At 43.5% G+C, this 23,289-nt stretch overlaps 1 protein-coding gene across 4 annotated transcripts in view; it reads left to right on the top strand.

Annotated features, from left to right (window-relative positions):
• The first annotated feature begins 13,789 nt into the window (after positions 1–13,789).
• Positions 13,790–23,289, top strand: part of ENTPD4 (ectonucleoside triphosphate diphosphohydrolase 4) — a 29,340-nt gene continuing 19,840 nt past the window's right edge. For 2 of the 4 annotated variants that reach the window (XM_010357047.2, XM_010357046.2), the window contains exons 1-3: positions 13,790–13,964; positions 21,887–21,991; positions 22,949–23,146. In XM_010357047.2, the coding sequence (XP_010355349.1) occupies positions 21,984–21,991; positions 22,949–23,146 (206 nt within the window). In that variant the 5' untranslated portion in view covers positions 13,790–13,964; positions 21,887–21,983. Of the gene's footprint in view, positions 13,965–21,700; positions 21,783–21,886; positions 21,992–22,948; positions 23,147–23,289 lie in introns of all 4 variants that reach the window. The other 2 variants (XM_030938184.1, XM_030938185.1) reach the window with 2 other exon arrangements.

Below are 23,289 nucleotides of genomic sequence, written 5' to 3'. Positions count from 1 at the left end.
GTCTTTTATCCCTCACCCCCTTCCTACCCTTTCCCCCTGAGTCCCTGAAGTCTATTATGTCATTCTTAAGATGCATATATTTTTAATTAAAGAAATATATTCCCATTTTAGGTCTTGTAGTAGCCAAAATAATCCCTCTCTCCACCTCTCTCACTCCCACGCATGTCCCTGATCTAATCCTTGGAACCTATAATACATTACCTTACATAACAAAGGGGATTTTACAGATTGATTAAGGACCTTGAAATGGGAGAGTAGCTTGGATTAACCAGGTGAGCCCAATGTAATCACATGAGTCCTTTAACATCAGAGAGACTTTCCAGGCTTTGGGAAGAGAGAGTTGATCACTGCTGACTGTGAAGATGGAGGAAGAGGCCCAAGCAGCAACCAAGGAACGATCTCTGGAATTTGCAAGTGGCAAGGGTGGTCTCTGGAAGTTGGAAGTGGCAAGGAAGCAGATTCCCGCTAGAGCCTCCAGAAAAGTATGCAGCCTTGTGGCTGGTGAGACCCTTGTAGGCCCATGTCAACCTAACTGTAGGGTAATAAACTCGCATTGTTTTTAGCCACTAAGTTTGTGACAGTTCATTAGAGAAGCAATAAAAGCTATTAATAGAGTTCTCACATAGGCTTTATGATCACACAGTTTCATTTAATATCAAAGCAAGACCTGCCTGGAGCTATGCTGCCTCTCAGAGAGTTTGTATTACGGTAGGGCACATTTTTGGATTTTGTTTCAGGACCTAAGAGGAAAGGCATCATTTCTGTTAATAATCCATGCTAATACTCAGAAACCAGAAGATCTACTCTGTTCCACCTAACAGAGATGGCCCCTAGTGCTCCTGGCCTCCAATGAACGTCTTCAGACCCTTCAAAGAGATCTCAGTTAGGGGCTTTTGGAAATGGCCTCTGGGCCTTTCATGATTCACTAGGACATATTTAGAGAGAGATGCATGAATATGTTCTGTAGAAAGGGCAAACCCTTAAGAAATACACCTTGAACCATAAAATTGTCCACACCTCCGAAAGGCAGTAATTCCATTCTTGGGAATTGATTCTAAGGCATTTAATTCCAAAGGTGCTAAAAAATGTGCATGAACATTTTTATGATACTATTATGTACAACAGTAAAAACAACAAAGGAAACAGTCAAAATTCAAACTAAATGAAACCTTTAATAAATTATGATTCTCTGCTGGTATGGAAACATTAAAAATTACAATTGTTTATACTCCAGAAGCATAGGGAAATGTTCCTATTATACTCAATGAAAACAGTGTATTAAAAAAATATCATTCAGGCCACGTGCAGTGGCTCACGCCTACAATCCCAGCACTTTGGGAGGCCAAGGCGGGTAGATCATTTGAGGCCAGGAGTTCAAAACCAGTCCGGCCAACACGGTGAAACCCCATCTCTATTAAAAATACAAAAACTAGCCGGCCAAGGTGGCAAGTGCCTGTAAGCCCAGCTACTCCAGGAGGCCAAGGCATGAGAATTGCTTGAACCCTGGGCAGCAGAGGTTGCAGTGAGCCAAGATCGTGCCACAGCACTCCAGCCTGGGCGACAGAGCGAGACTCTCTCCCAAAAAAAAAACAAGTCTTTATTCAATAATCATTTGTTGGCCACATGCTATGTATCAAGTATTGCACCAAGCACCAAGTAATGAAAGGGTACCAAAATAAATATAGTCACTGCCCTTGTAAATTGAAGTTTGCCACGATGGCAAAAATGTAAAGTGATCCATTCAAGTGGCAGGTGACATACCAAAAAAAAAAAAAAACAAAATAAAAGCAAGTTGTTTTGTTAGAGTATAGTTAATATTCTGATTAACCTTCTTACATTACCTTTTCAGTTATGATAATTATATTAAAGTACAGGGCAGGAAGAAAACATAGACCTCTTGATCCAAGTCCCGATGCAGTGGACTCCTCACCGAGGAAGCCAGCCCTGAAAACATTGTTTAGAAACACAACAAACAACAGCCTCTTCCCCAGCGAGGGAGCAGGAAGCCAGCTGTACACACAGGTCACTCCCGAGGGGTGGTCAGCTTTGGGAGGCCACCTTTGAGCCTGAACTGACACCCTCTGTGCGTGCGTATCTGGGAAACTTTCACAGGACTGACTAAGCATGGCCCTGAAAGACAGTGACTCCTGTCTCTACCTGTCCCCCAGCTGCTGAGAGGAGAACTGTGAAAGCAGATGTGTTGCTTTGCTCATCACTGTTTTTATGCTGCCGTTGGTGTGGGGCAAGTCACATACACTGGCCTCCATCTCCCTTCGTGGACAAGGAGACTCTGAGCCTGTTCATTTCTTTTTTGTTTGTTTGTTTTGTTTTTGAGACAAGAGTCTCACTCTGTCGCCCAGGCTGCAGTGCAGTGGCGTGATCTTGGCTCACTGCAACCTCCGCCTCCCGGGTTCAAGCGATTCTCCCATCTCAGCCTCTCGGTAGCTGGGATTACAGGCAGCCACCATCACGCCTGGCTAACTTTTGTGTTTTTTAGTAGAGACGGAGTTTCACCACGTTGACCAGGCTGGTCTTAAACTCCTGACCTCAGGTGATCCACCAGCCTCAGCCTCTCAAAGTGCTGGGATTATAGGCTGAGCTTGTTCATTTCTAAAGTGCCTTCTGAAACTGCAGCTATGGGAGCTGTCCGGGTCTCTAGGACAAGTAAGAGGAAACCCAGGTAGGCAGAGCCCCTGACCACTGGATTGGAATCTGAAGACACCTTTAGGATGGTGCAGACATGAAGAACATTTGGATCACCAAACAACTACAGAGCAAATGACATGAGTGAAAGAGAGACTCATTAGTAATGTACATTAATTTTCCAACAAGTAGCATAGCTTGATTAGGAAGGGCATTTATAGGCCGGGCGCGGTGGCTGAAGCCTGTAATCCCAGCACTTTGGGAGGCCGAGACGGGCGGATCACGAGGTCAGGAGATCAAGACCATCCTGGCTAACACTGTGAAACCCCGTCTCTACTAAAAAAAAAATACAAAAAACTAGCCGGACGAGGTGGCGGACGCCTGTAGTCCCAGGTACTCGGGAGGCTGAGGCAGGAGAATGGTGTGAACCCGGGAGGCGGAGCTTGCAGTGAGCTGAGATCCGGCCACTGCACTCCAGCCCGGGCAACAGAGCGAGACTCCGTCTCAAAAAAAAAAAGGAAGGGCACTTATAGAGATGTATTCTTCTCCCTTGACTTACCGTCCACTATCAAATTAGGAGGTGCCATTTAATAATGATTCACAGTGGACTTTGTATCAATTATTATTATATGTCAAGCTTTGTACTTAGCACTTCACTTGGATTATTTCATTTAATTCTCACAGCAATCTAAACAGGTGAATAATGTTATCTCCATTTTACCATTGAGAAAATGGGAGCTTAAAAAAGTAATAACGTGGCCAGGCACAGTGGCTCACACCTGTAATCCCAGCACTTTGGGAGGCCAAGGTGGGTGGATCATTTCAGGTCAGGAGTTGGGGACCAGCCTGGCCAATGTGGTGAAACCCTATCTCTACCAAAAATACAAACATTAGCTGAGTGTGGTGGTGCACACCTGTAATCCCAGCTACTTGGGAGGCTGAGGCAGGAGAATTGCTTGAACACGGGAGATAGAGATTGCAGTGAGCCAAGATTGTGCCACTGCACTCCAGCTGGGTGACAGAATGAGACTCTGTCTCAAAAAAAAAAAGTAGTAACTTGCCCAAGGTCTCATAAGTGACTAATGGTTCAGTTCTTGGAAGTCCAGATTGAGGACTTCATGTATTGTCATTACAATTGGAACTTTGTGTGTGGTTATTTCTACTTGTTCTTCCAAATCCAGCACATGAAACTACCTACCCTGCCCTCCCACTGCCCCACCTCCAACCAGTCTCCAGCTTACTGTGATCTGTGTCTCTGTGATCTGTGATTGCTGCCCACGTGATGTCCCTGCTGCCAGCCCCTTGGTCTTGGACCTCCCAGTCTCTAGGACCATGAGATAACACATTCTTTTCTTTCCTTCTTTTTTTTTTTTTTTTTTGAGACAGAGTCTTGCTCTGTCACCCAGGCTGGAGTGCAGTGGTGCGATCTGGCTCACTGCAACTTCCACCTCCTGGGTTCCAGCGATTCTCCTGCCTCACCTCCTGAGTAGCTAGGACTATAGGTGTATGCTGCCACGCCCAGCTAATTTTTATATTTTTAGTAGAGACAGGGTTTCACCATGTTGGCCAGGCTGGTCTTGAACCTCTGACCTCAAGTGATCCACCCGCCTCAACCTCCCAAAGTGCTGACATTGCAGGTATGAGCCACCTCGTCTGGCCATAAATTTGTTTCTTTTAAAATCTAAATTTCATTGTAAATTACCCAGTTTGTGGTATTCTGTTAGAGCAACACAAAATGGACTAAGACATCCCCCATTTCTGGGTATACATCCAAAGGATTAAAAGCAGAGTCCCAAAGACACATTTGTATACCCATGTTCATAGCAGCAGTATTTACAATACCCAAAGGTGGAGGCTACCCACATGTCCATCAACAGATGAATGGATAAATAAAATGCAGTATATCCACACAGTGGAATATTATTTGGTCTTAAAGAGGAAAGACATTCCAACACATGCTGCAACACAGATGAACCTTGAAAACCTTATGCTAATTGAAATAAGCCAGTCACAAAAAGACCAATGCTGTATGGTTCCACATATATGAGGTGTCTACAGTAGTCAAATTTATAGGCAGAAAGCAGACTGGGGGTTGCCAGGGGATGGAAAAGAAAGGAATGGGGAGTTATTTAACAGGTATAGAGTTTCAGTTATGCAAGATGAAAAAGTTCTGGAGATTGGTGGCACAGTAATATGAATACGCTTAACATTACTGAAGTGTACACTTAAAAATGATCAAGATGGGCTGGGTGCAGTGGCTCACGCCTGTAATCCCAGCACTTTGGGAGGTTGAAGCAGGAGGATCTCTTGAGCCCAGGAGTTTGAGGTTACAGTGAGCTACTATTGTACCACTGCACTCCAGGCTGGGTGACAGAGACACTGTCTCTATAAATAAATAAATAAATAAATAAATAAATAAATAAATAAATAAATTTAAGATGGTAAATTTTATGTTATGTGCATTTTACCACAATTTTTTTTTAACAAAAAAGGAATCCTTCCTCCTCTTCACATTTATCGTTCTCCTTGTGTCTTCAATCCCATCTCATGCCACCTCTTCAAGGAGGCTTATTCATTCCTTCTGCATTCTCCACTCTGGGATTTCCACAGACAGTTGGAGCGGCAAGGCTAAGAGGACGCACACATGTTTTAAGATGTTTAAGATGATAAATTCAGATAAACTAGTAAATCAAATGTTACAGCCCCTTTAAGTTTTACTTTTTTGCATTTATTTTTACACACATATATATATATAAAATCTATATATCTTTGTAACAACAACATGGAAAAGTCTGTCATGCTGCGGTTTCTGTACGATTGAAAGTCAGGCAAGTATCAAGGCTCAAGCTCTGCCCTGAAGCCCCACACTCCCCACCCATCCTCCCAGCTGCTCAGGCCAGCCCACAGCCTTGGGCAACAGCAGAGGCTTCCACAGTCAAGGCCACAGGGCTCCACTTTCCTGGGGTAGATACAGAGCTGCTTCTAGGACATGGGATCTGTGCAGTCAGTCACAGATGGCTGGCACTTAGAAAAGCCCTGCTCACTGGGCGGAACATGAGGTCAGGAGTTCGAGACCAGCCTGACCAACATGGTGAAACCCCATCGCTACTAAAAATACAAAAATTAGCCAGGCATAGTAGCACGCGCCTGAAGTCCCAGCTACTCTGGAAGCTGAGTCAGAAGAATCACTTGAACCCGGGAGGCAGAGGTTGCAGTAAGCCAAGATCACGCCACTGCACTCCAAGGGAAGAGAAGGGAAGGGGAGGGGAGGGGAGGGGAGGGGAAGGGAGGGGAGGGGAGGGGAGGGGCACAATTGGAAAACAAGCAAATAGTCCACTAAATATGTTAGAACACAGGGAAAATATATACAGGGAAGTGTCTGGACATTAGGCTTAAAAGTTGACAGCGACTTAACCATGGCCTTGGGGTATCATGCTAAGGAGAATAGTCTGAAGCCATCCTGTCCATGACAGCTGATCACCCCATTGATTTGCGGCTGATTTGCTCAGGAATTTCAACCTTAACCTAAAGATGATGGTGCATTCGGGAAGGATGCTGAGAGGAAGAATGGTATGTTATCTGGTGTGAGGAAGGAACAGAGGTTTAGAGGTTTAAGGGGTCCAATAAAGTACCCACTGCTTCCTGCTTAAGTATGAATAATTTTAGAAATGAAACAAAAACTGTATGAGAACCTGTGAAAGGAAAATGTCTTGGGGCCCCAAAATCACTAAGCCAAAGGGAAAATTCAAGCTGGAAACTGCTCAGAACAAACCTGCCTCCCAGTCTACTCAAAGTCATCCCTCTGCTCACTGACATAGATGCATATTCGGATTGCCTCCTTTAGAAAGGTTTATCAGAAACTCAAAAGAAAGCAACCATTTTCCTCTCACCTACCAGTGATCTGGAAGCTCCCTCCTTGCTTTGAGTTGTCCCCGCCTTTCTGGACAGAACCAAAGTACTTCTTACATATATCGATTGATGTCTCATGACTCCCTAAAATGTATAAAACGAAGCAGCACCCCAGCCACCTTGGGCACATGTCATCAGGCCTTCCTGAGTGTGTGTCACAGGCACACATCCTCAACCTTGGCAAAATAAATTTTCTAAATTAACTGAGACCTGTCTCAGATTTTCTGGGTTTACAAACCAAAGTATCATCTTTATCACAGATGAAGCTGATACTGAAAAATGGGGCTTATATCTGATCAGAACAACATTGACTCATGTGCCAGTCATCATGCTAGGAGACAAAATTACCTTGATTAACCAGGCCAGGGTCATAATTTCTGACCCAAACGGACCAAGTATGACGTAAGTATATTCCTTCAGAAATTTGAGGTACTGTTCCCAAAACTAGAGAGATGGGTCCCGAGCAGTAAAAGCAACCATGTCTGCTGCCTACATGTGCGTGCGTGTGTGTGTGTGTGTTCAGTTACTCGTCTCCCATGTGACTCCTTTATGGTACAGTTTGATCACTCTGCTTTGATAAGAAAAGTTTGGAACCCTAGATTTTGATGTTGCTTTGAACAAGTCACTTTCTCTTTCTCTCCACAACAAAACACCATGAAATAAAAATCCCTTTGCCTTAGGAATGCTGGGCTCATAAATGAGACCATGCCTGTAAAGTGACATGATCTTCTGAAGACAAACGCTGTGTAAATATGTAGGATTATTAGCCAAGCCACTCAAGACTAACCTGTGCGTGAATGTATTGGAAAGCAAACAGGGCCAGGGAAGAGGATTCCTCATTTACAAGGGCCACAGGATTCCTTTGTTTCCTGACATCTAGCGTGGTTACCTCCCCACAACACCCACACACAGCCAGGAGGGACAGGTGAGCCAATTTAGTTTCATTGGAATGATGGATTAAAACATTTGGAGAGCAGAATTTCAAGCAATTGCCATGTTGGAGGGTTTTCTAGACAGATAATTAAAGAGAAATCATAATTGCATTTTAGATATTGATTGTTGTTCATCTGCCCTAATCCACTCATCAACATTCCCGTATACACTGTTACAAAGAAATCTCAAGTTCAACAAAAGAAGGAAAGAGATCTTCTATCTTATGTTTGATTTTTTTTTTTAAGTTTTCTTTGGAGACAGGACCTTGCTCTGTCACCCAGGATGGAGTGCAGTGGTGCAATCACAGCTCACTGCAGCTTCAAACTCCTGGGCTCAAGCAATCCTCCCACTTTCACCTCCCAAAGCCCTGGGATTATAGGCATGAGCCCCTATGCCTGGCCCTTATGTTTTATTTCTTAAGAAGAAAGAGGCCGGGTGCGGTGGCTCATGCATATAATCCTAGCACTTTGCGAGGCCGAGGCAGGTGGATCACGAGGTCAGGAGATCAAGACCATCCTGGTTAACACGGTGAAACCCTGTCTCCACTAAAAACACACACAAAGAAATAGCTGGGAGTGGTGGCAGGCACCTGTAGTCTCAGCTACTTGGGAGGTTGAGGCAGGAGAATGGCATGAACCTGGGAGGCAGAGCTTGCCATGAGCTGAGATGGCGCCACTGCACTTCAGCCTGGGTGACAGAGTGAGACTCCGTCTCAAAAAAAAAAAAAAGAAAGAAAGAAAGAAAGAAAGAAAAAAGGAAAAAAAAAAGAAGAAGAAGAAAGAGAAGGAAGGGAAAGAGGAGGGAGAAGAAAAGACTGTCTTAGTTCATTTGTGCCACTATAACAAAGTACCACAGACTGGATAATTTATAAAGGACAGAAATTTATTTTCTCACAGTTCTGGAGGCTGGGAAGTCCAAAGCACATTTTGTATCTGGTAAAAACCTGTTCCTCAAAGATTGAGCCATCTAGATGTCTTCATCTGACAGAAGGTACAGAAAGACAGAAAGGATTGAGTACTAGGTACTTACAGGGTAGAAGAGCAGAAGAGAGTAAACACATTTCCTCAAGCCCTTTTATAAGGCCTCTAATCCTACTCCTGAGGGCTCCACCCTCATGACTTAATTAATGCTGAGAGGCAGAACCCCCTAACACTAATCACATTGGCCATTACGTTTCAACACATGAAAACTGGGGGGCACATTCAGACCACAGCAGAGAGGGAAAGTAGAAGAGAGAAACGGAAAACCTTACTTCTAGTCTTCTCTTTTGCCTCTCAGAAATCATAGATTTTAGACCTGGAAAGAACCTTAAAGGTCAGCCTAGCCATCTCCAAGAACCCCTTTCCTTTTAAAAATTATACATGGTTGGTGAGGACCAGTGAGGCAAACTAAAGTTTCTAAGCTTACACAGCCTATTGGTAGCATAGCGGGATAAGGATTCAGGTTTCCTGCCTCCCAGTTGGGTACTTTTTACATTAAGTCATCCTGTCTCTCATTCAGTTTTACGACCTTGAGCAAGTTACCCAACCAGTCAACAAATATTTTTAAAGACCTAACAACAAGTAATGGAATATCCAACAAAAAGAAATTTAAACAAATAAAGAGCTTATTTTTCTCTCCTAATAAGAAGTCAGGGGGTAGACATAGTCACTGGTACTAGTTCAGCAGCTTCATGATACCTTCATGGTATCATTTCTATCTTTCAGTTCCATTGCATTTATTGTTGGCTCTTACCAGCATGACTGTTGTCCCATGGTTGCAAAATGGTCACGTATCTCCACATATTTTTTCAATATTTCATTTAACACTTTTTAAGTCCCATGCATGTAATGAGTTACTTTGATTTTACAAGCATGATAGCTGTATTCTTTTGTAGATGCTCCATCAAACTGAGGAAAATCATTCCCTTTATAGTTGATAAAGGCTTCTTTAAAAAATCATGAATGGATGTTGAATTTTGCCAAATTTTTTTTACATTGACTGAGATCATATAAATCATATGAATTTTCTTCTTTATTCTGTTTATGTAGTGAATGACATTGATTGACTTTCAAATGTTGAGCCAACTTTCCATTCCTCAAAAAAAATCCCACCTGGTAATGCTATCTTCCTCTTTTCAGATGTTGCTGGATTTGATTTGCCAATTCTGTTTTTGTTTTTGTTTTTGTTTTTGTTTTTCTGAGATGGAGTCTCGCTCTGTCACCCAGGCTGGGTGCAGTGGCACAATCTCAGCTCACTGCCACCTCCACCTCCCATTTTCAAGCAATTCTCCTGCCTCAGCCTCCTGAGTAGCTGGGATTAAAGGTGCCCACCACCTTGCCTAGCTAACTTTTTTTTTTTTTTTTTTTTTTGAGATGGAGTCTTGCTCTGTCACCCAGGCTGGAGTGCACTGGCACGATCTCCTGCAAGCTCCGCTTCCCGGGTTCACACCATTCTCCTGCCTCAGCCTCCCGTGTAGCTGGGACTACAGGCGCCCGCCACTGGGCCCGGCTAATTTTTTTAAATGTATTTTTAGTACAGACGGGGTTTCACCATGTTAGCCACGATGGTCTCGATCTCCTGACCTCGTGATCCACCTGTCTCGGCCTCCCAAAGTGCTGGGATTACAGGCGTGAGCCACCGCGCCCGGCCACTAATTTTTGTATTTTTAGTAGAGACGGGGTTTCACCATGTTGGCCAGGCTGGTCTCAAACTCCTGACCTCAGGTGACCCACCTGCCTCAGCCTCCCAAAGTGCTGAGATTACAGGCATGAGTCATTACACCCCACCTTGATTTACTGACATTTTGTAAAATGTTTGCACCTATGTAAGAAATATAGGTGTGTGATTTTCTTTCCTTTTTATTTCTTGGTATCAGGATTATTCTGAACTTACAAATTAAAAAGTGTTCTCTCTTCCTTTGTTCTTTCAAACGAGTTTATATAAAATCAATATTACCTTTCTTAAATGATTGATAAACATTTACTAGTGAAACCATCTTGCTCTGGAATTTTCTTTTTAGGACCTTAAAGATATGGGGTGAGTCAAATGTTCTATTTCTTCTTGTGCCAGTTTTGGGAAGTTGTATTTTTCAAAGACTTTTTCCATTGAATGTAAATTATTGAAATCATCAGCATAAAGTTATTCATAATGTTTTCTTATTATATTTTCAATTTCTGTGTATCTGTAGGGATGTTCCTCTTTTATTCTTGATATTTGTTATTAGTGTTTTTCTCTCCTGTTCAGTCTCACCAGGAGTTTAGCAATTTTGTTAATATTTTCAAAGAACCAACTTGTAAGTTGGTTAATGTCTCACATTATTTTTTATTATTTTTTTCCTCCTATTCACTTCGACTTTAATCTGCTTTCTTATTCTAACTTCATAAGGTGGAAACTTAAGACAATTGATTTCAAACCTTTTTTCTTTACTAAAATAAACTTTTAAAGCTATGAATCTCTTTAAGGACTGCTCTGACTGCATTCCACATATTTTAATGTAGTTTCACTATCATTCAGTATGCAGTGTTTTCTAATGTTCTTACAACCATGCCTGGCATCATAAAGTTCTTAATAAGTGTTCCCTCCTGTTAGCTCCAGTTTTGGTTTTTTTTGTTGTTGTTTTTTGTTGTTTTTTTGTTCTGTTTTGTTTTGTTTTTTTGAGACGGAATCTTGCTCTGTGGCCCAGGCTAGAGTGCAGTGGTGCGGTCTCAGCTCACTGCGAGCTCTGCCTCCTGGATTCTCGCCATTCTCCTGCCTCAGCCTCCCGAGTAGCTGAGACTACAGGCACCCACCACCATGCCCGGCTAATTTTTTGTGTTTTTAGTAGAGACGAGGTTTCACCGTGTTAGCCAGATGTTAGTCACGATCTCCTGACCTCGTGATCAGCCCACCTCAGTCTCCCAAAGTGTTGGAATTACAGGCGTGAGCCATTGCGCCTGGCCTAGCTCCAGTTTTTGTTTCTCTTATTAACAAGTGAGAAAGAGCCCCTTCAGAGCCTCTTTGCTGTTTCCACTGACTGAAATACCATTCCTTCATATAGGCCCAGAATTCTAATAAATTCCCATTCATTGTGACCTCAGACATCCTTGCCTCAAAGAAGCTTTCCCTGATGACCCAGACCAGGATGGTCCTCTTATCTACTAAGTTGTATAGTGACCACCCCCAGAAAATTCATGTCCACCCAGAACCCGTGAATGTGACCTTATTTGGAAACAGGGTCTTTGCAAATATAATCAAGTTAATATGAGATCATAAGATCACATTGGATTAGGGTGAGCCTTGAATCTAATATGGCTGGTGTCTTTATGAGAAGAGAGAAACTTGGAGACAGAGACACAGACACACAGAGATAATACCATGTGACAACAGAGGCAGAGACCAAAGTGATGCATCTTCAAGCTGAGGAAGGCCAAGGATGGCCAGTAGCCACCAGAAGCTAGGAAGAGGTAAAGAAGGATCCTCCCCTAGATCTTTAGAGAGAGCACAGCCCTGCTGACACCTTGATTTCAGGCTTCTACCATCTAGAACTGGAAGACAATAAATTCTCTTGCTTTAAGCCACCCAGTTTAGGGCAATTTGTCACTGCAGCTCTAGGATGTAATACCCCAAGTTATATGTTTCCATACTTTACTGTATTTTTCTTACCTAGCTCTTTTCAGACAATTATTACATATAAATTATCAGGAAATATGGATGGCGTGATAATACATACTAGTCTGGCTTTTTTCCCTCTCTCTCTGAGACAGAGTCTCACTCTGTCACCCAGGCTGGAGTGCATTGGCGTAATCTCAGCTCACTGCAACCTCCGCCTCCCGGGTTCAAGCAAGTGTGCTGTCTCAGCCTCCTGAGTAGCTGTGATTACAGGCACAAAAAAGTCACCATGCCCGGCTAGTGTTTCTATTTTTAATAGAAATTTCACCATGTTGGTCAGTTGAACTCCTAATCTCAGGCAGTCCACCTGCCTTGGCCTCCCAAAGTGCTGGGATTATAGGCGTGAGCCACCATGCCCAGCCTAGTCTGGCATTTTAGTAGAGTCCTCCTTAAGAAAGACTAACATAACCCCAACCAGTGTCTCCAATGGTAAGGATTTTGAAAGGCAGATAATTTCAAAGGAGCCTGTCCTTAAAATCACAGTATGTCAGTGGCCACGGTTAGCTTCTCAATGCTGTCCTTGGGTCACAGGGTTTTCTAGTGTATAAATTATCCAAACGAGTAATTTCTTATAGCAACAGGTTGTCAAAAAAAGACACTGATGCGCGAGTCATGTGAGAGTCAGAAACATTGGCTCTGCTCTCCTCTCTGCCTCCAGGGGGTCTTGGCCAAGTCACTCAACCTCTCCGGGTTCCAGGCTCTTAACTGTAAAAGAAGGTGATTGGGGCTAGACAGTAGAGTCCCTTTGGCTCTAATCTTCTGAGGCTTCATGGTTTGTTCCATTAACAGTAGCTGAATCCAGGTGGAGGAGGTGACCCAGGTGGGTGCTGGACCAAGAAGGATTCTGTGTTAAGATGTAGAACTGCGAGTTCTGTCTAAGCTTGTTTTACTTGATAAATGGAATTGAGTAGACGTTTCTAGGACCCTTGTTTTTAAAAATCTTTTAAAGTGGCTGGATTGGCTGGTCACTTCCTATCTCTGGGCCACAGTGCATTCACCTGTATACAAGGCGGAAGAAAGGATGGAACCCGGGATTCCCAAGGTCTCTTCCAGCTCTCAAGTGCAAAGTTGTGTGTCTTCAAAGCAGTTTATTGCTAAGCTAGAGAGCTAAGAGAGCTTAGCCTTGAGCTAAGTGTAGGCCATGGGGTCAATCTCAGGAACACTCTTCACTTGATTTCTTCTCATAACCATTGCGTGTGTTAGGGAGGGATGGGGCAGTCTGTCTCCCCTAACACAGGCTCTAACATATGCCATTGGCAGGCAAGAATGAAATCCTGGCTCTACCTCTCACGAATTAGGTGATCTCAAGAGAGACTGAATAAGTGTGAGCCTCCGTTTCCCCATGACGGGTGAAACAGGGAGAGTTACCGGCAAAGGTGTAAATGTCAAGAGTTGAGCAACAACGCCTAGTCCTTACTAGGTTTTCAACCGCTATTTTCCATAACCGTTAGGAGCGCTAAGGACAGATAAACTGCGGTGTCCTAAGTACGCTGCGGCTCGCTGACAACCAGACGAGCACCACGCCACAGTACTGGGTGCCTCCGTGCCGCCACTTCCATACTTCTCGCGCACTGCGCGGTGCCACGGCGACGCGGATCCACGAAACAACCTAGCTCTCGGACGCCAATCACCCCGGATCAGGCTCCGCCCCCCGGCGCTCAACGCGCCCGTCGGCGTGCGCGCTCCCGCCACCAGCGTGCGCGCTCCGGGCGCAAGCGGTGACGCGTCGCCGGCTGGTGCCGGGCGGGGGCGCGGCTCCAGGAAAGGAGCGCGGCCTCCAGGAAGCCGGCTGGCGGTGATGTTGCCAGTTGGTGGTCCCCCGCTCCCGGGGTCCCCGGCCGGCCAAGCAGGTGAGGCCGCCTTCCGGGCGCGAGTGAGGGAAGGGCGGGCGGCCGAAGGGGCCGGCATCGGCGGGTGGGTTGGAGTGCGGCTGTCGGCTGCTCGGCGAGCGGGCCGCGGACGAGTCTCTCTGCCTCAGGCCCCAGCAACCGCCCGCTCAGCTCCGCGGACCGATTCCCGCCGCCCCTGCTGCGCGGCCACATCCGGGCGCCCCGGGACCAGCGCCTGTGAGCCTTGGCGGCCGGCGCGCTCCTCCAGCCCCTCGCAGGGGACATCTGGCGGTCGCGCGCCTCGGGTGACCGCTCGGGATCACCCCCTCGAATGGGCGGAGCTTGGCGGGGCAGCAAAGATGCTGCACCGGGGACCCAGCCGGCTCCGCCTGCCGCTTTAAATGACATTCGCACGTCTTGTCGTTTTCGCTTTGCTTTGCTTTTGCTAGATTTCATGTTAGATTTCTTCTTGGAAAGATGGAGCTCATTGGGCAGTAAAGAGATGATGCACAGCATTGTTTCTGAACTTGAGTAATGCGCGGACGCCTTTTAAAGGGACAATTCTCTCATGGTCTAGAATATGTCCCAGAACCCTTAGGGTGCTCCAGACCCCAGTTAGATGAACCCTGGTGCAGAGCGTTTTCAGAGAACGTTTATCACGAAGGAAACCAAAGAGATTCTTTATGATTCAGGAACTTTCAGGCTAGAAGGTAAACTAGAGGTAATGGAAGAATTCCAAATTAGAGACGCAAAGCCCAGGTTAATTTCACATTGCGCTCTCTGTTGTCTTCTGCTTTTTGTGATGAAAATACCAAATTATCCAGCTTTAGAGAGGCCTAGAAGAGTTATATTATTTGTGTTACCATATATTTGATGTTTTTGTATTAGATTTGTTAATTCTGTTTGACGTATTAGAATTATAAAATGGAATGCTAATTTGTATAGTTTAATCGTTTATTTCGGTGTTTACCTTAACATTGATTTCTCTCTTGTAGTTGTTGCATATTGAATCTATGGCTTATATTCTTCTCCTCTAATAGGAAATGTGTGACCGAGGCCCTTGAGGATGTAGTCTAGGAAGGAGACAAAAATGAACATTTATGTAAGGATTTATATTCTCTACGTATTTACTCAGCATGTTTACTTAAAATAGACTACCCATAAATAAAGAGACGATTCCAATTGTGAGAAAACCTCAGGATGTGTAACAGGTTAAATCTTGACAAAGAAAAATGTTGACTTGTGCTTTGAAAGAAGTGTAATGTTGAGAGGAGGACAGGGTGCCTTGGAGGAAGTGCTGTTAGTAAGTGCCTGAGGCAGGCGTGGGGACAGCTTGTGTGGGAGAAAAGAGAGAGAACTGCCGCACTAGAGGGGAGAGATGGTATCTGGGACTGATGAGAGGATAGGTTGGTGAGATAAGATGGACCAGTTGATGGATAAAAGGTTTCAGGTGCCACACAGGAAACTTAGTGTTGATCCTTGGGCTTCCAGAAGGTTCTTAGCTGGTCATATTTTGAAGGCCGTGTTTTACAAAGAGTTGCTTGCAAAATGTGATGTGCACAGTGAAGGCAGAAGGTGGGTGAGTCGCCAAGAGATCTGTCTTGAGGTAGTGATGCCTGCTGTGGTCATCTTAGATATGAGGGATATCTGAGGAAGAATCGACGGGCTTGGAGAATGATAGAATATGTCAACACAGGAAGTGGGAATCAAAGCTGAGAACCAGGTAATCCAGGTCAATGGGGATTGGTGATACCCGTCTTAGACCTGGAGAATTTGGAGGGTGATATTAGTTTGCATCAAAAGATTTCAACCCCAGACTTGGACTAATTGAGTTTGCGGTAACAGGGCTTCAATGAGCTTGGAATGTGGAACTGGAACTTGAGGAAAGTCAGAGTTAATGCAGGAAAAGTGACCAGAAAAAGACTAAAATGGGATCTAGAATTTTGCAAATGAATAGAGAGGGAGGAAGAGGTTAAGACTTTATATTGAAAAATAAAATTAAAATGGTTAAGATAAATATTGGAGAACATACAGATCATAAATAGCAATTACGTACATTTCTTCTTAAAGAATAAATCAAGTTGTCTTCATGTATCCTTTTTCACAGCTGAGTAATGGTGCTACCCTACCACCTGGCAGCCTTCACATCAGCCTCTCACTCTCAGAAAGCAAAACGCCGCTGGAATGGTTGAGAGCAAATTTAATTTTTCCAGGTTCTCTTGAATGCTTTGATAGTCAAATCATTCTTTCTGAAGTACCCTTCCCTGTGGTACCTTTGCTTATTCAGAAGCCAAGCTCTCTCAGAGGCTGACTTCTCTGTGATTTTGTTTGCCTGTGATTTGAGTTCACTAACATCTGTTTCCTTGGATCTTGCGTTTTTTCACCAGTGGAACCATTTCCCTTTGTGATTGATTTGCGTTGTTTTTGTCGTTGTCTGTAGAACTGTCAGTGAGAGACTGACAAAGACATTGACACCTGACCATGGACTTTATTCCAATAAAGAATGATCAGCCAAGCAGGGTCCCCCAGCTGAGATCATGAGAGTTAATGCATCTCTCTGGTGATAGGTCTCACACAATTTAGGCCTTTTTAAAACATGTCAGTTTTGGCCAGGCGCGGTGACTCAAGCCTGTAATCCCAGCACTTTGGGAGGCCGAGACAGGCGGATCACGAGGTCAGGAGATCGAGACCATCCTGGGTAACACGGTGAAACCCCGTCTCTACTAAAAAATACAAAAAAAACTAGCCGGTTGAGGTGGTGGGCGCCTGTAGTCCCAGCTACTCGGGAGGCTGAGGCAGGAGAATGGCATAAACCCGGGAGGCGGAGCTTGCAGTGAGCTGAGATCCAGCCACTGCACTCCAGCCGACAGAGCGACACTCTGTCTCAAAAAAAAAAATCAGTTTTATGTGGTAGTACTGAATTTGCCTCCCAGAGCCCTGGTGCGAAGATTCTTAGCTAGAAGGACAATTGGAGTTTACATTTGAAGATCAGCTTACCATATTGTTAACTTTTAGGCAATAATCCGTCGTACTTTTGTCCTGAGTAAAAATGATAGTGCTTCAGCAGTTACAAGCTGTCCTATTTTCTCTGCTTTTAAACACAAGTTTTGTAACTTAAAATATCTGTTTATCCTTTTGATCAAAATCATCACATATCTCAAAAGAAAAAAAATAAAGAAGTCCTGAGACAAACCTCAGATGACGCAAAGTTTCCTAAGTGTGCTGTGATCATTCTCGCGGTCACCTTCCTCTTCGAAGTGTGTTCTTCTCACCCCATCCAGAATCGACCTCCCACCTCCAGAAATCTTTTCCTGCTAAAGCTAGCCTTCGCTGTGCTCTTCTCTGAGCTCTTATAACGAGAATCCGAGTAATTTAACATTGCCTTGAATTAGTAGCTTGGTTGTTTTCTGGGTATTAGTATTTTCTCTGTAGCAATCTGCAAACTCCTTGAAATTTGGAGTTGGGTTTGTTACTCCTCATATCACCTTTGTAGTCCTGATTTTCTTCCCCAAGGACCAGTTTGCCTTTAACTATGACTTTAAGCTGCTAACTAAAACTTTCTTTTCTTTGGTTCTCAGTTCAGCTATCACACAGCTCTCACTGATTTTTATTTTTAGTGTTGGGATTGGAATTCCTGTGTCCTGATAGGCTTTTAAGATAGACTTTTTCAGTATGTTCAGAAAAGTATTTGATCCTGGAAACAAGGTTTCATCAGTCAAAGGTAGCTTGTTAAAAATCGTTATTTCTTCTGATGATAAAATTAATATATGTCCTTTGAAAAATATAGGCAAGCCTAGGGAAGAAAATAAAGATGATACCTGATCTCATTGCCCAGAAATAACTAAGCACTGTTAACATTTTGGTTTTTTTCCTAACATTTTATCCCTCCCCAAGCATGGTGACATTTTTTCACTTAATATATCATGAACATCTTTTCATGTCAATAAATAGATCTGTATCATCACCTTTAATAGTCACATTGTATTCCACTGCATAAATGTACCCCACAGTGGACATTAGTAACAGTGTTTTGCTGTTACACACAATACTATGATGAACATCCTATAGATATTTTAGTGAGTTTACCCCATGACTTCCTAAAGATGAATTTCTGGAAGTGTGATTGGTAGAGCAGAGGGTCGGCACACGTAAATGTTTGTGTGTGTCACCCCAATACCCCCAGAATGTTAGTGATGTGCCTGTCCAGAGTCTCACAGCACTACTCACCGACCTTTTCCCCATCCCCTGTTAGCCAAGTATCACCAGGCCTTCATGACTGCCAATCTGATAGCTGTTTTTATTTCTATTTATCTGAATACTGATAGTTCTATTTTATCAGCCGTTTCAATGAGATCATTTCAATAATCTCAAATTGTCTTTGCTTATTTTTCTATTCAGTCTGTCTCTTATTTCTTTATGAGAACTTTGGATATGTAAAGGTTATTTACTCTTTGTCACGTACTTTGCGAGTACTTTTCCCAAGTTGTGTGTATTCGTAGCGGGGAAGGATTTTTTTTTTTTTTTTAAGCACATAGAAGTTTTAAACTTGTGTAGCTATTTTATAAAAACATTAAAATCCATTTAAACATCTAGATCACTGATTTTTTTTTTCTTTTTACTTTTTGTGTAAACTTTTAAATCACAGACATTGTTTGTCCTAAATTTGGGGTACAGAGTACAATATGGAAACCATATTAAAACTTGAACTAATTAAAGTGATTTTTTTTCCCTTTGTCAGGTAGGCAGTATTCATACTTTTTACTGTCTTATATCTTTGTGTGTATGTTTTATTTCCTCCACTGCATTATAGATTCTTTAAGGTCTGGGCCTGTATCTGATTCATCTTTGTGTCTCCCATTTCCAGCCATTTTTGAAACCTGCAAGAGTTACTCATGATTTGTGTGGCAGGCACTGGTCACTGGGGAAACCGAAGAATAAGAGGCTGTCCCTGCCCTAGTGGGACTTGTCATGTAATGAGGAAGCCAACCACAAGTGTAATACTTCATCCCACTGCTGTGATAAGCAAATACTCTGGGGATATGAGGATTAGGGAAACTCCAGCCAGGACTCATGCTTGATTTGTGTCAGGACTGATTCTTAGTCATGCAACTGACGACCCAAGGGAGAGGTTCATTCTGCAAATGCCAAGGAATGAGAGGCATTTCAGTGATGTGTAGTTTGTGTTTCGTGTGGCTGGAGCCTAGGGTACATAGGAGGGGTCTGTCCGGATGAGACAGAAGATGGGCCCCAGATCAGTACTTTGCAAAGAGCTTTCTGCGATGATGTCAGTGTTTTATGTCTGGACTGACTAATGCAGATGCTGTATGTGGCAGTTGAGCACTTCAAAGGTGGCTAGTACAACTGAGGAACTCAATTTTTAATTTTATTTAATTTTAATAACTTTTGATAACCACATGTGGCAAGTGGCTACTTTTATTTAATTTTAATTGGCTAATTTTATTTAATTTTAATTACTTTAACCTCATGTGGCAAGTGGCTACCTCAGTGGACAGCACCGGACTAGATCATGAAGGATCTCTTTTATACCCTAAGGAGTAAGAAAGAAAAGTTGGGGGATGGGGAGGTATGATTCCCTGTTTGTTTTGGAAAGGTCACTCTAGTGTAGAGGTTCTTAACCCTTTTGGGTCCTAGAACTCTAAAACTTGACTTCTTGCCAGGCCCTTTCCTGGGGTCTGCAGAGCTGCAACTAGCACTCAACTGAGCAGACCAAAACCTGGGCCTGGGGGAGCTCCCATTCTGGAGGAAGAGACAAAAAAGAGAAACGTAACATACGCATTATATTAGAGGACGAGGGTGAGTCGATTCTCACACTTGCATCCCACCTCTCCCTCCCAGGAGCTGTGTGACCTTAGACAAGTTACTTAGCCTCTCTGCCTCATCCATAGAGTGTTGTGATAATAGTGTTTGTCTTGTAAGTTGTTAGGAGGATGAAGTTAGTACTTGTGCAATGTGTGGAGCAAGGGCTGGCACATAATGAGCACTATATAAGCGTTTAATAAATAAATGCTGAGGAGAAAAGATCAATCAGGGAAAGGAGTTGGTGGGGAGGGGGTAGGCATTACAGTTATTGATCAGGTGACCAGGGAAGTCCTCCTTGAGAAGGTGACATTTGGGTAAAGACCTGACGGGAATGAAAAAGTGAGCCATATAGGTTACTCCCTAGCAGTAGGGGGGGCAACAAGTTGAGAGATCCTGAGACCAGAAAGTGCCTGGCATTTTTGAAGATCACTCGGCACATCAGTGTGACTGGAATGCAGTGTTAAAGGAGGAGAGAGTAGACGATGAGGTCAGAGCCTTAACAGGTGGTCAGATCCTCTACGACTTTGTAGGTTGCAGTCTTTGGTGGATTTTGAGTACAGAAGTAATCTGATCAGGGTTCTGAGCAAGGGGTGGGAGTGTGGAGCTATCAATTTCCAAGAAAGTATCTGTGTCTGAGGGTGTTGGAGGCAGCATTGTGGGGCCGCTGGTTGAGACTGCCCATAGAAGACTAGTTAGTCTGCTCTTTTGATAGAGCAGGCAAGAGATAAGAGCCTGATCTCAGGAGAAGGTGATAACGAAAGGGATTTTAGATAAGCTGAGGTTAAAGAAATTAAAGGAATTGGTAAGAAATTACATTTGGGGCCGGGCGCAGTGGTTCACGCCTGTAGTCCCAGCACTTTGGGAGGCTGAGGCGGTTGGATCACGGGGTCAGGGGTTCGAGACCAGCCTGGCCCACATGGCGAAACCTCATCTCTACTAAAAATACAAAAATTAGCTGGGCGTGGTGGCAGGCACCTGTAATCCCAGCTTCTCAGGATTACAGGAGAATCGCTTGAACCCAGGAGGTGGAGGCTGCAGTGAGCCATTGCACTCCACCAGCCTGGGTGACAAGAACAAGACTCCATCTCAAATAAAAAAAAAGAAAAGAAAAAAAGAAATTACATTTGGAAGATGAAGGAAGAGGGATCACACGTGAGTCTGGTTTCCGATTTGTGTAGCTCGGTGGGATCAAGATTGAGACTGCAGGGGCAGAGCAGATTAGGAGAAAAAGCAGTGAAGACTGCAGTTGTTAAGGGTGCAGTTTTAGAATTTTCTCATGGTTCTGTGCAACATTCAGATAGAGACGGCTCATAGGCTGTTTAAGATGCGTAGAAGAGAAGCCTGGGGTGGAGAAAGAAAAATTGGAGTTATCTGATCATTGAAGCCTCAGTAGTGATTGTGTTAGAAGAGAATGAGGCTAGACAGAGAGCCTGGAAACATAAGAGTAGTCAGGGTTGGCAGAGAACAACGCTTAAAGGATCCTGAGCAGCAGTTATTCCAGAGCTCAGAAGCAGACCAGACGAGACAGCTGTCTTGAGAGGTCAAGCAGCTTTGCGAGACCGAGGAAAGATAGAGAATGCTTGTCCTTTGGCTTCAGCAGATTGGAAGGAGGCCCTGGCTGAAAGCCCTTGTCTGCTCTGCAGTTTGAGGCCTGGAGGCTGGAGGAGTAGTGATAATGGTGTAGTCAGAGAACTAACTAGGGATACAGTGCCTTGCACAGTACTTTGTATATAAAAGGGAAGTATAATAGACATTTATCAAGTGAATGGACATTTCAGGTTCACATTCAACTAATTCTGCCTGTCTCCTACCTCCACGCCAAATCTCCCTTGTACCATAAGGTATTTATGGCGTATTTGATATCCTGATATTTTGGGATCACTTTTGGTTAGAGAGCACTAACTAGTACCAGACGATTATCATCTCTTTTGATTTAGGTCTATACTGGACAGTATGAAATTAACTTAGAAGTGTGTTGCTCAGAATAAACCCTTCCAACAGCTTCGATGCGAGGATCATGTATGTATAGATTATATGTGGCTGGATTTAAGCACACACTTAAAGAACGTAGACGTTTTCTTTGATGATACTATCTTTGTGATTTGTCTCACTTCCTGGAACAGGAGGGCTCTAACTCCATGAGGACCCCAGCATTATTTCTATAATTGTTTGTGAGAAGGACTGAATCCCAGAGCATTGCCTTGTTGCTGACCTTTCAGTATGGGGAGGTGAGTGATGGGCCTAATCACCATGAAACATGAAATCTTGGTGACACAAAAACAGGTCTCGAGAGGAAAAAAAATCTAAATCACAAGTGAAAAATGTGAAGTTGTGCTGTGCTTCTGTTTAATACCTTTTTTCTTCCAGGACCCAGTGAGGTATTTTAATGCATGAAGCACTCTTCAAGGTGAAGAATAAAGAAATTAAGTGTAAAATAATAAAATTTATCCCAAAGGCAGTGCAGCTTTTTTAAAGCCAAATCATATTTCTAGAATGAGCCTCTCATTCTTGACATAAACTGAGGGGAAAAGTTGCTAATTATTTGCAGAAATGTCTTGTAGGAATATTTCTAAAAGCACAGGACATAGAAAACTCATTTATTGACTTTGTTATGGAGGTGTTGTTAAAATGCTGTTTTCTCCCATTCCTCGAGTCATCTGGGAGGGATTTGCCTTGGACTTCAGTGTTAAGCAAATGTGCTCCTCCTGAGCTATTTGTGTATTTCTGGTGTAATGGGCAGTGAGCTCAGTTGCATTTGCAACAGGCCCACCTTACAACATGCGTTTGTGTCCATACTATGTTCCCGTTTGGTCTCATCAGCCTCATACCCGATTTCATGATCAATTTATATATTTATGTTACTGAACTTATTCTTGTAAGTTGTCTCTAATTCTGTATTTGTTTTGGAACAAAGCAGGGTAAAATAAAAAATCTACATGATACTGTCAAGAAAAGGGGAAAACACAGAAGTGTCATAACCATCAGGGCCTAATTCTCATTTAGATGGTTTTATGATAATGGGTTGTGTAGCTGTTGTATAGCACATGCAAGATGCCAGTATACAGATACCTACAGATAGGGAAATCCAGGTAGCTCAAGCCAAATATCTTATTTTAGGATCACTTTAGGTGAAGGAAGCCTCATTGGAGCAGATTCCTTTAAAATCTTTTTCTTTCTGCTTTCAGGATTGGCATCTCCTGTCTTTTTCCTGCTTCTTGGCATTTTAGCATATCTCCAGTAGGGTGTCCTCGAATTCTGAATACCAATTTACGCCAAATTATTGTCATTAGTGTCCTGGCTGCTGCTGTTTCACTTTTATATTTTTCTGTTGTCATAATCCGAAATAAGTATGGGCGACTAACCAGAGACAAGAAATTTCAAAGGTAAGGGATAAAAACATTTGCTTTCTAGACCAGAAGCCATACTTTCTGTCTTACCTGTTTTAGGCTGCTGGAACGGAATTCCATAGACTGGGTGGCTTATCAACAACAGCAATTTGTTTCTCCTCGATCAAGGTGTCATAGGT

This window comes from Rhinopithecus roxellana, chromosome 9, assembly GCF_007565055.1.
Source record: "Rhinopithecus roxellana isolate Shanxi Qingling chromosome 9, ASM756505v1, whole genome shotgun sequence".
Lineage (NCBI taxonomy): Eukaryota > Metazoa > Chordata > Mammalia > Primates > Cercopithecidae > Rhinopithecus > Rhinopithecus roxellana.
The sequence above is the reverse complement of the archived record's forward strand: the minus strand, read 5'-3'. Positions and strand labels throughout refer to the sequence as shown.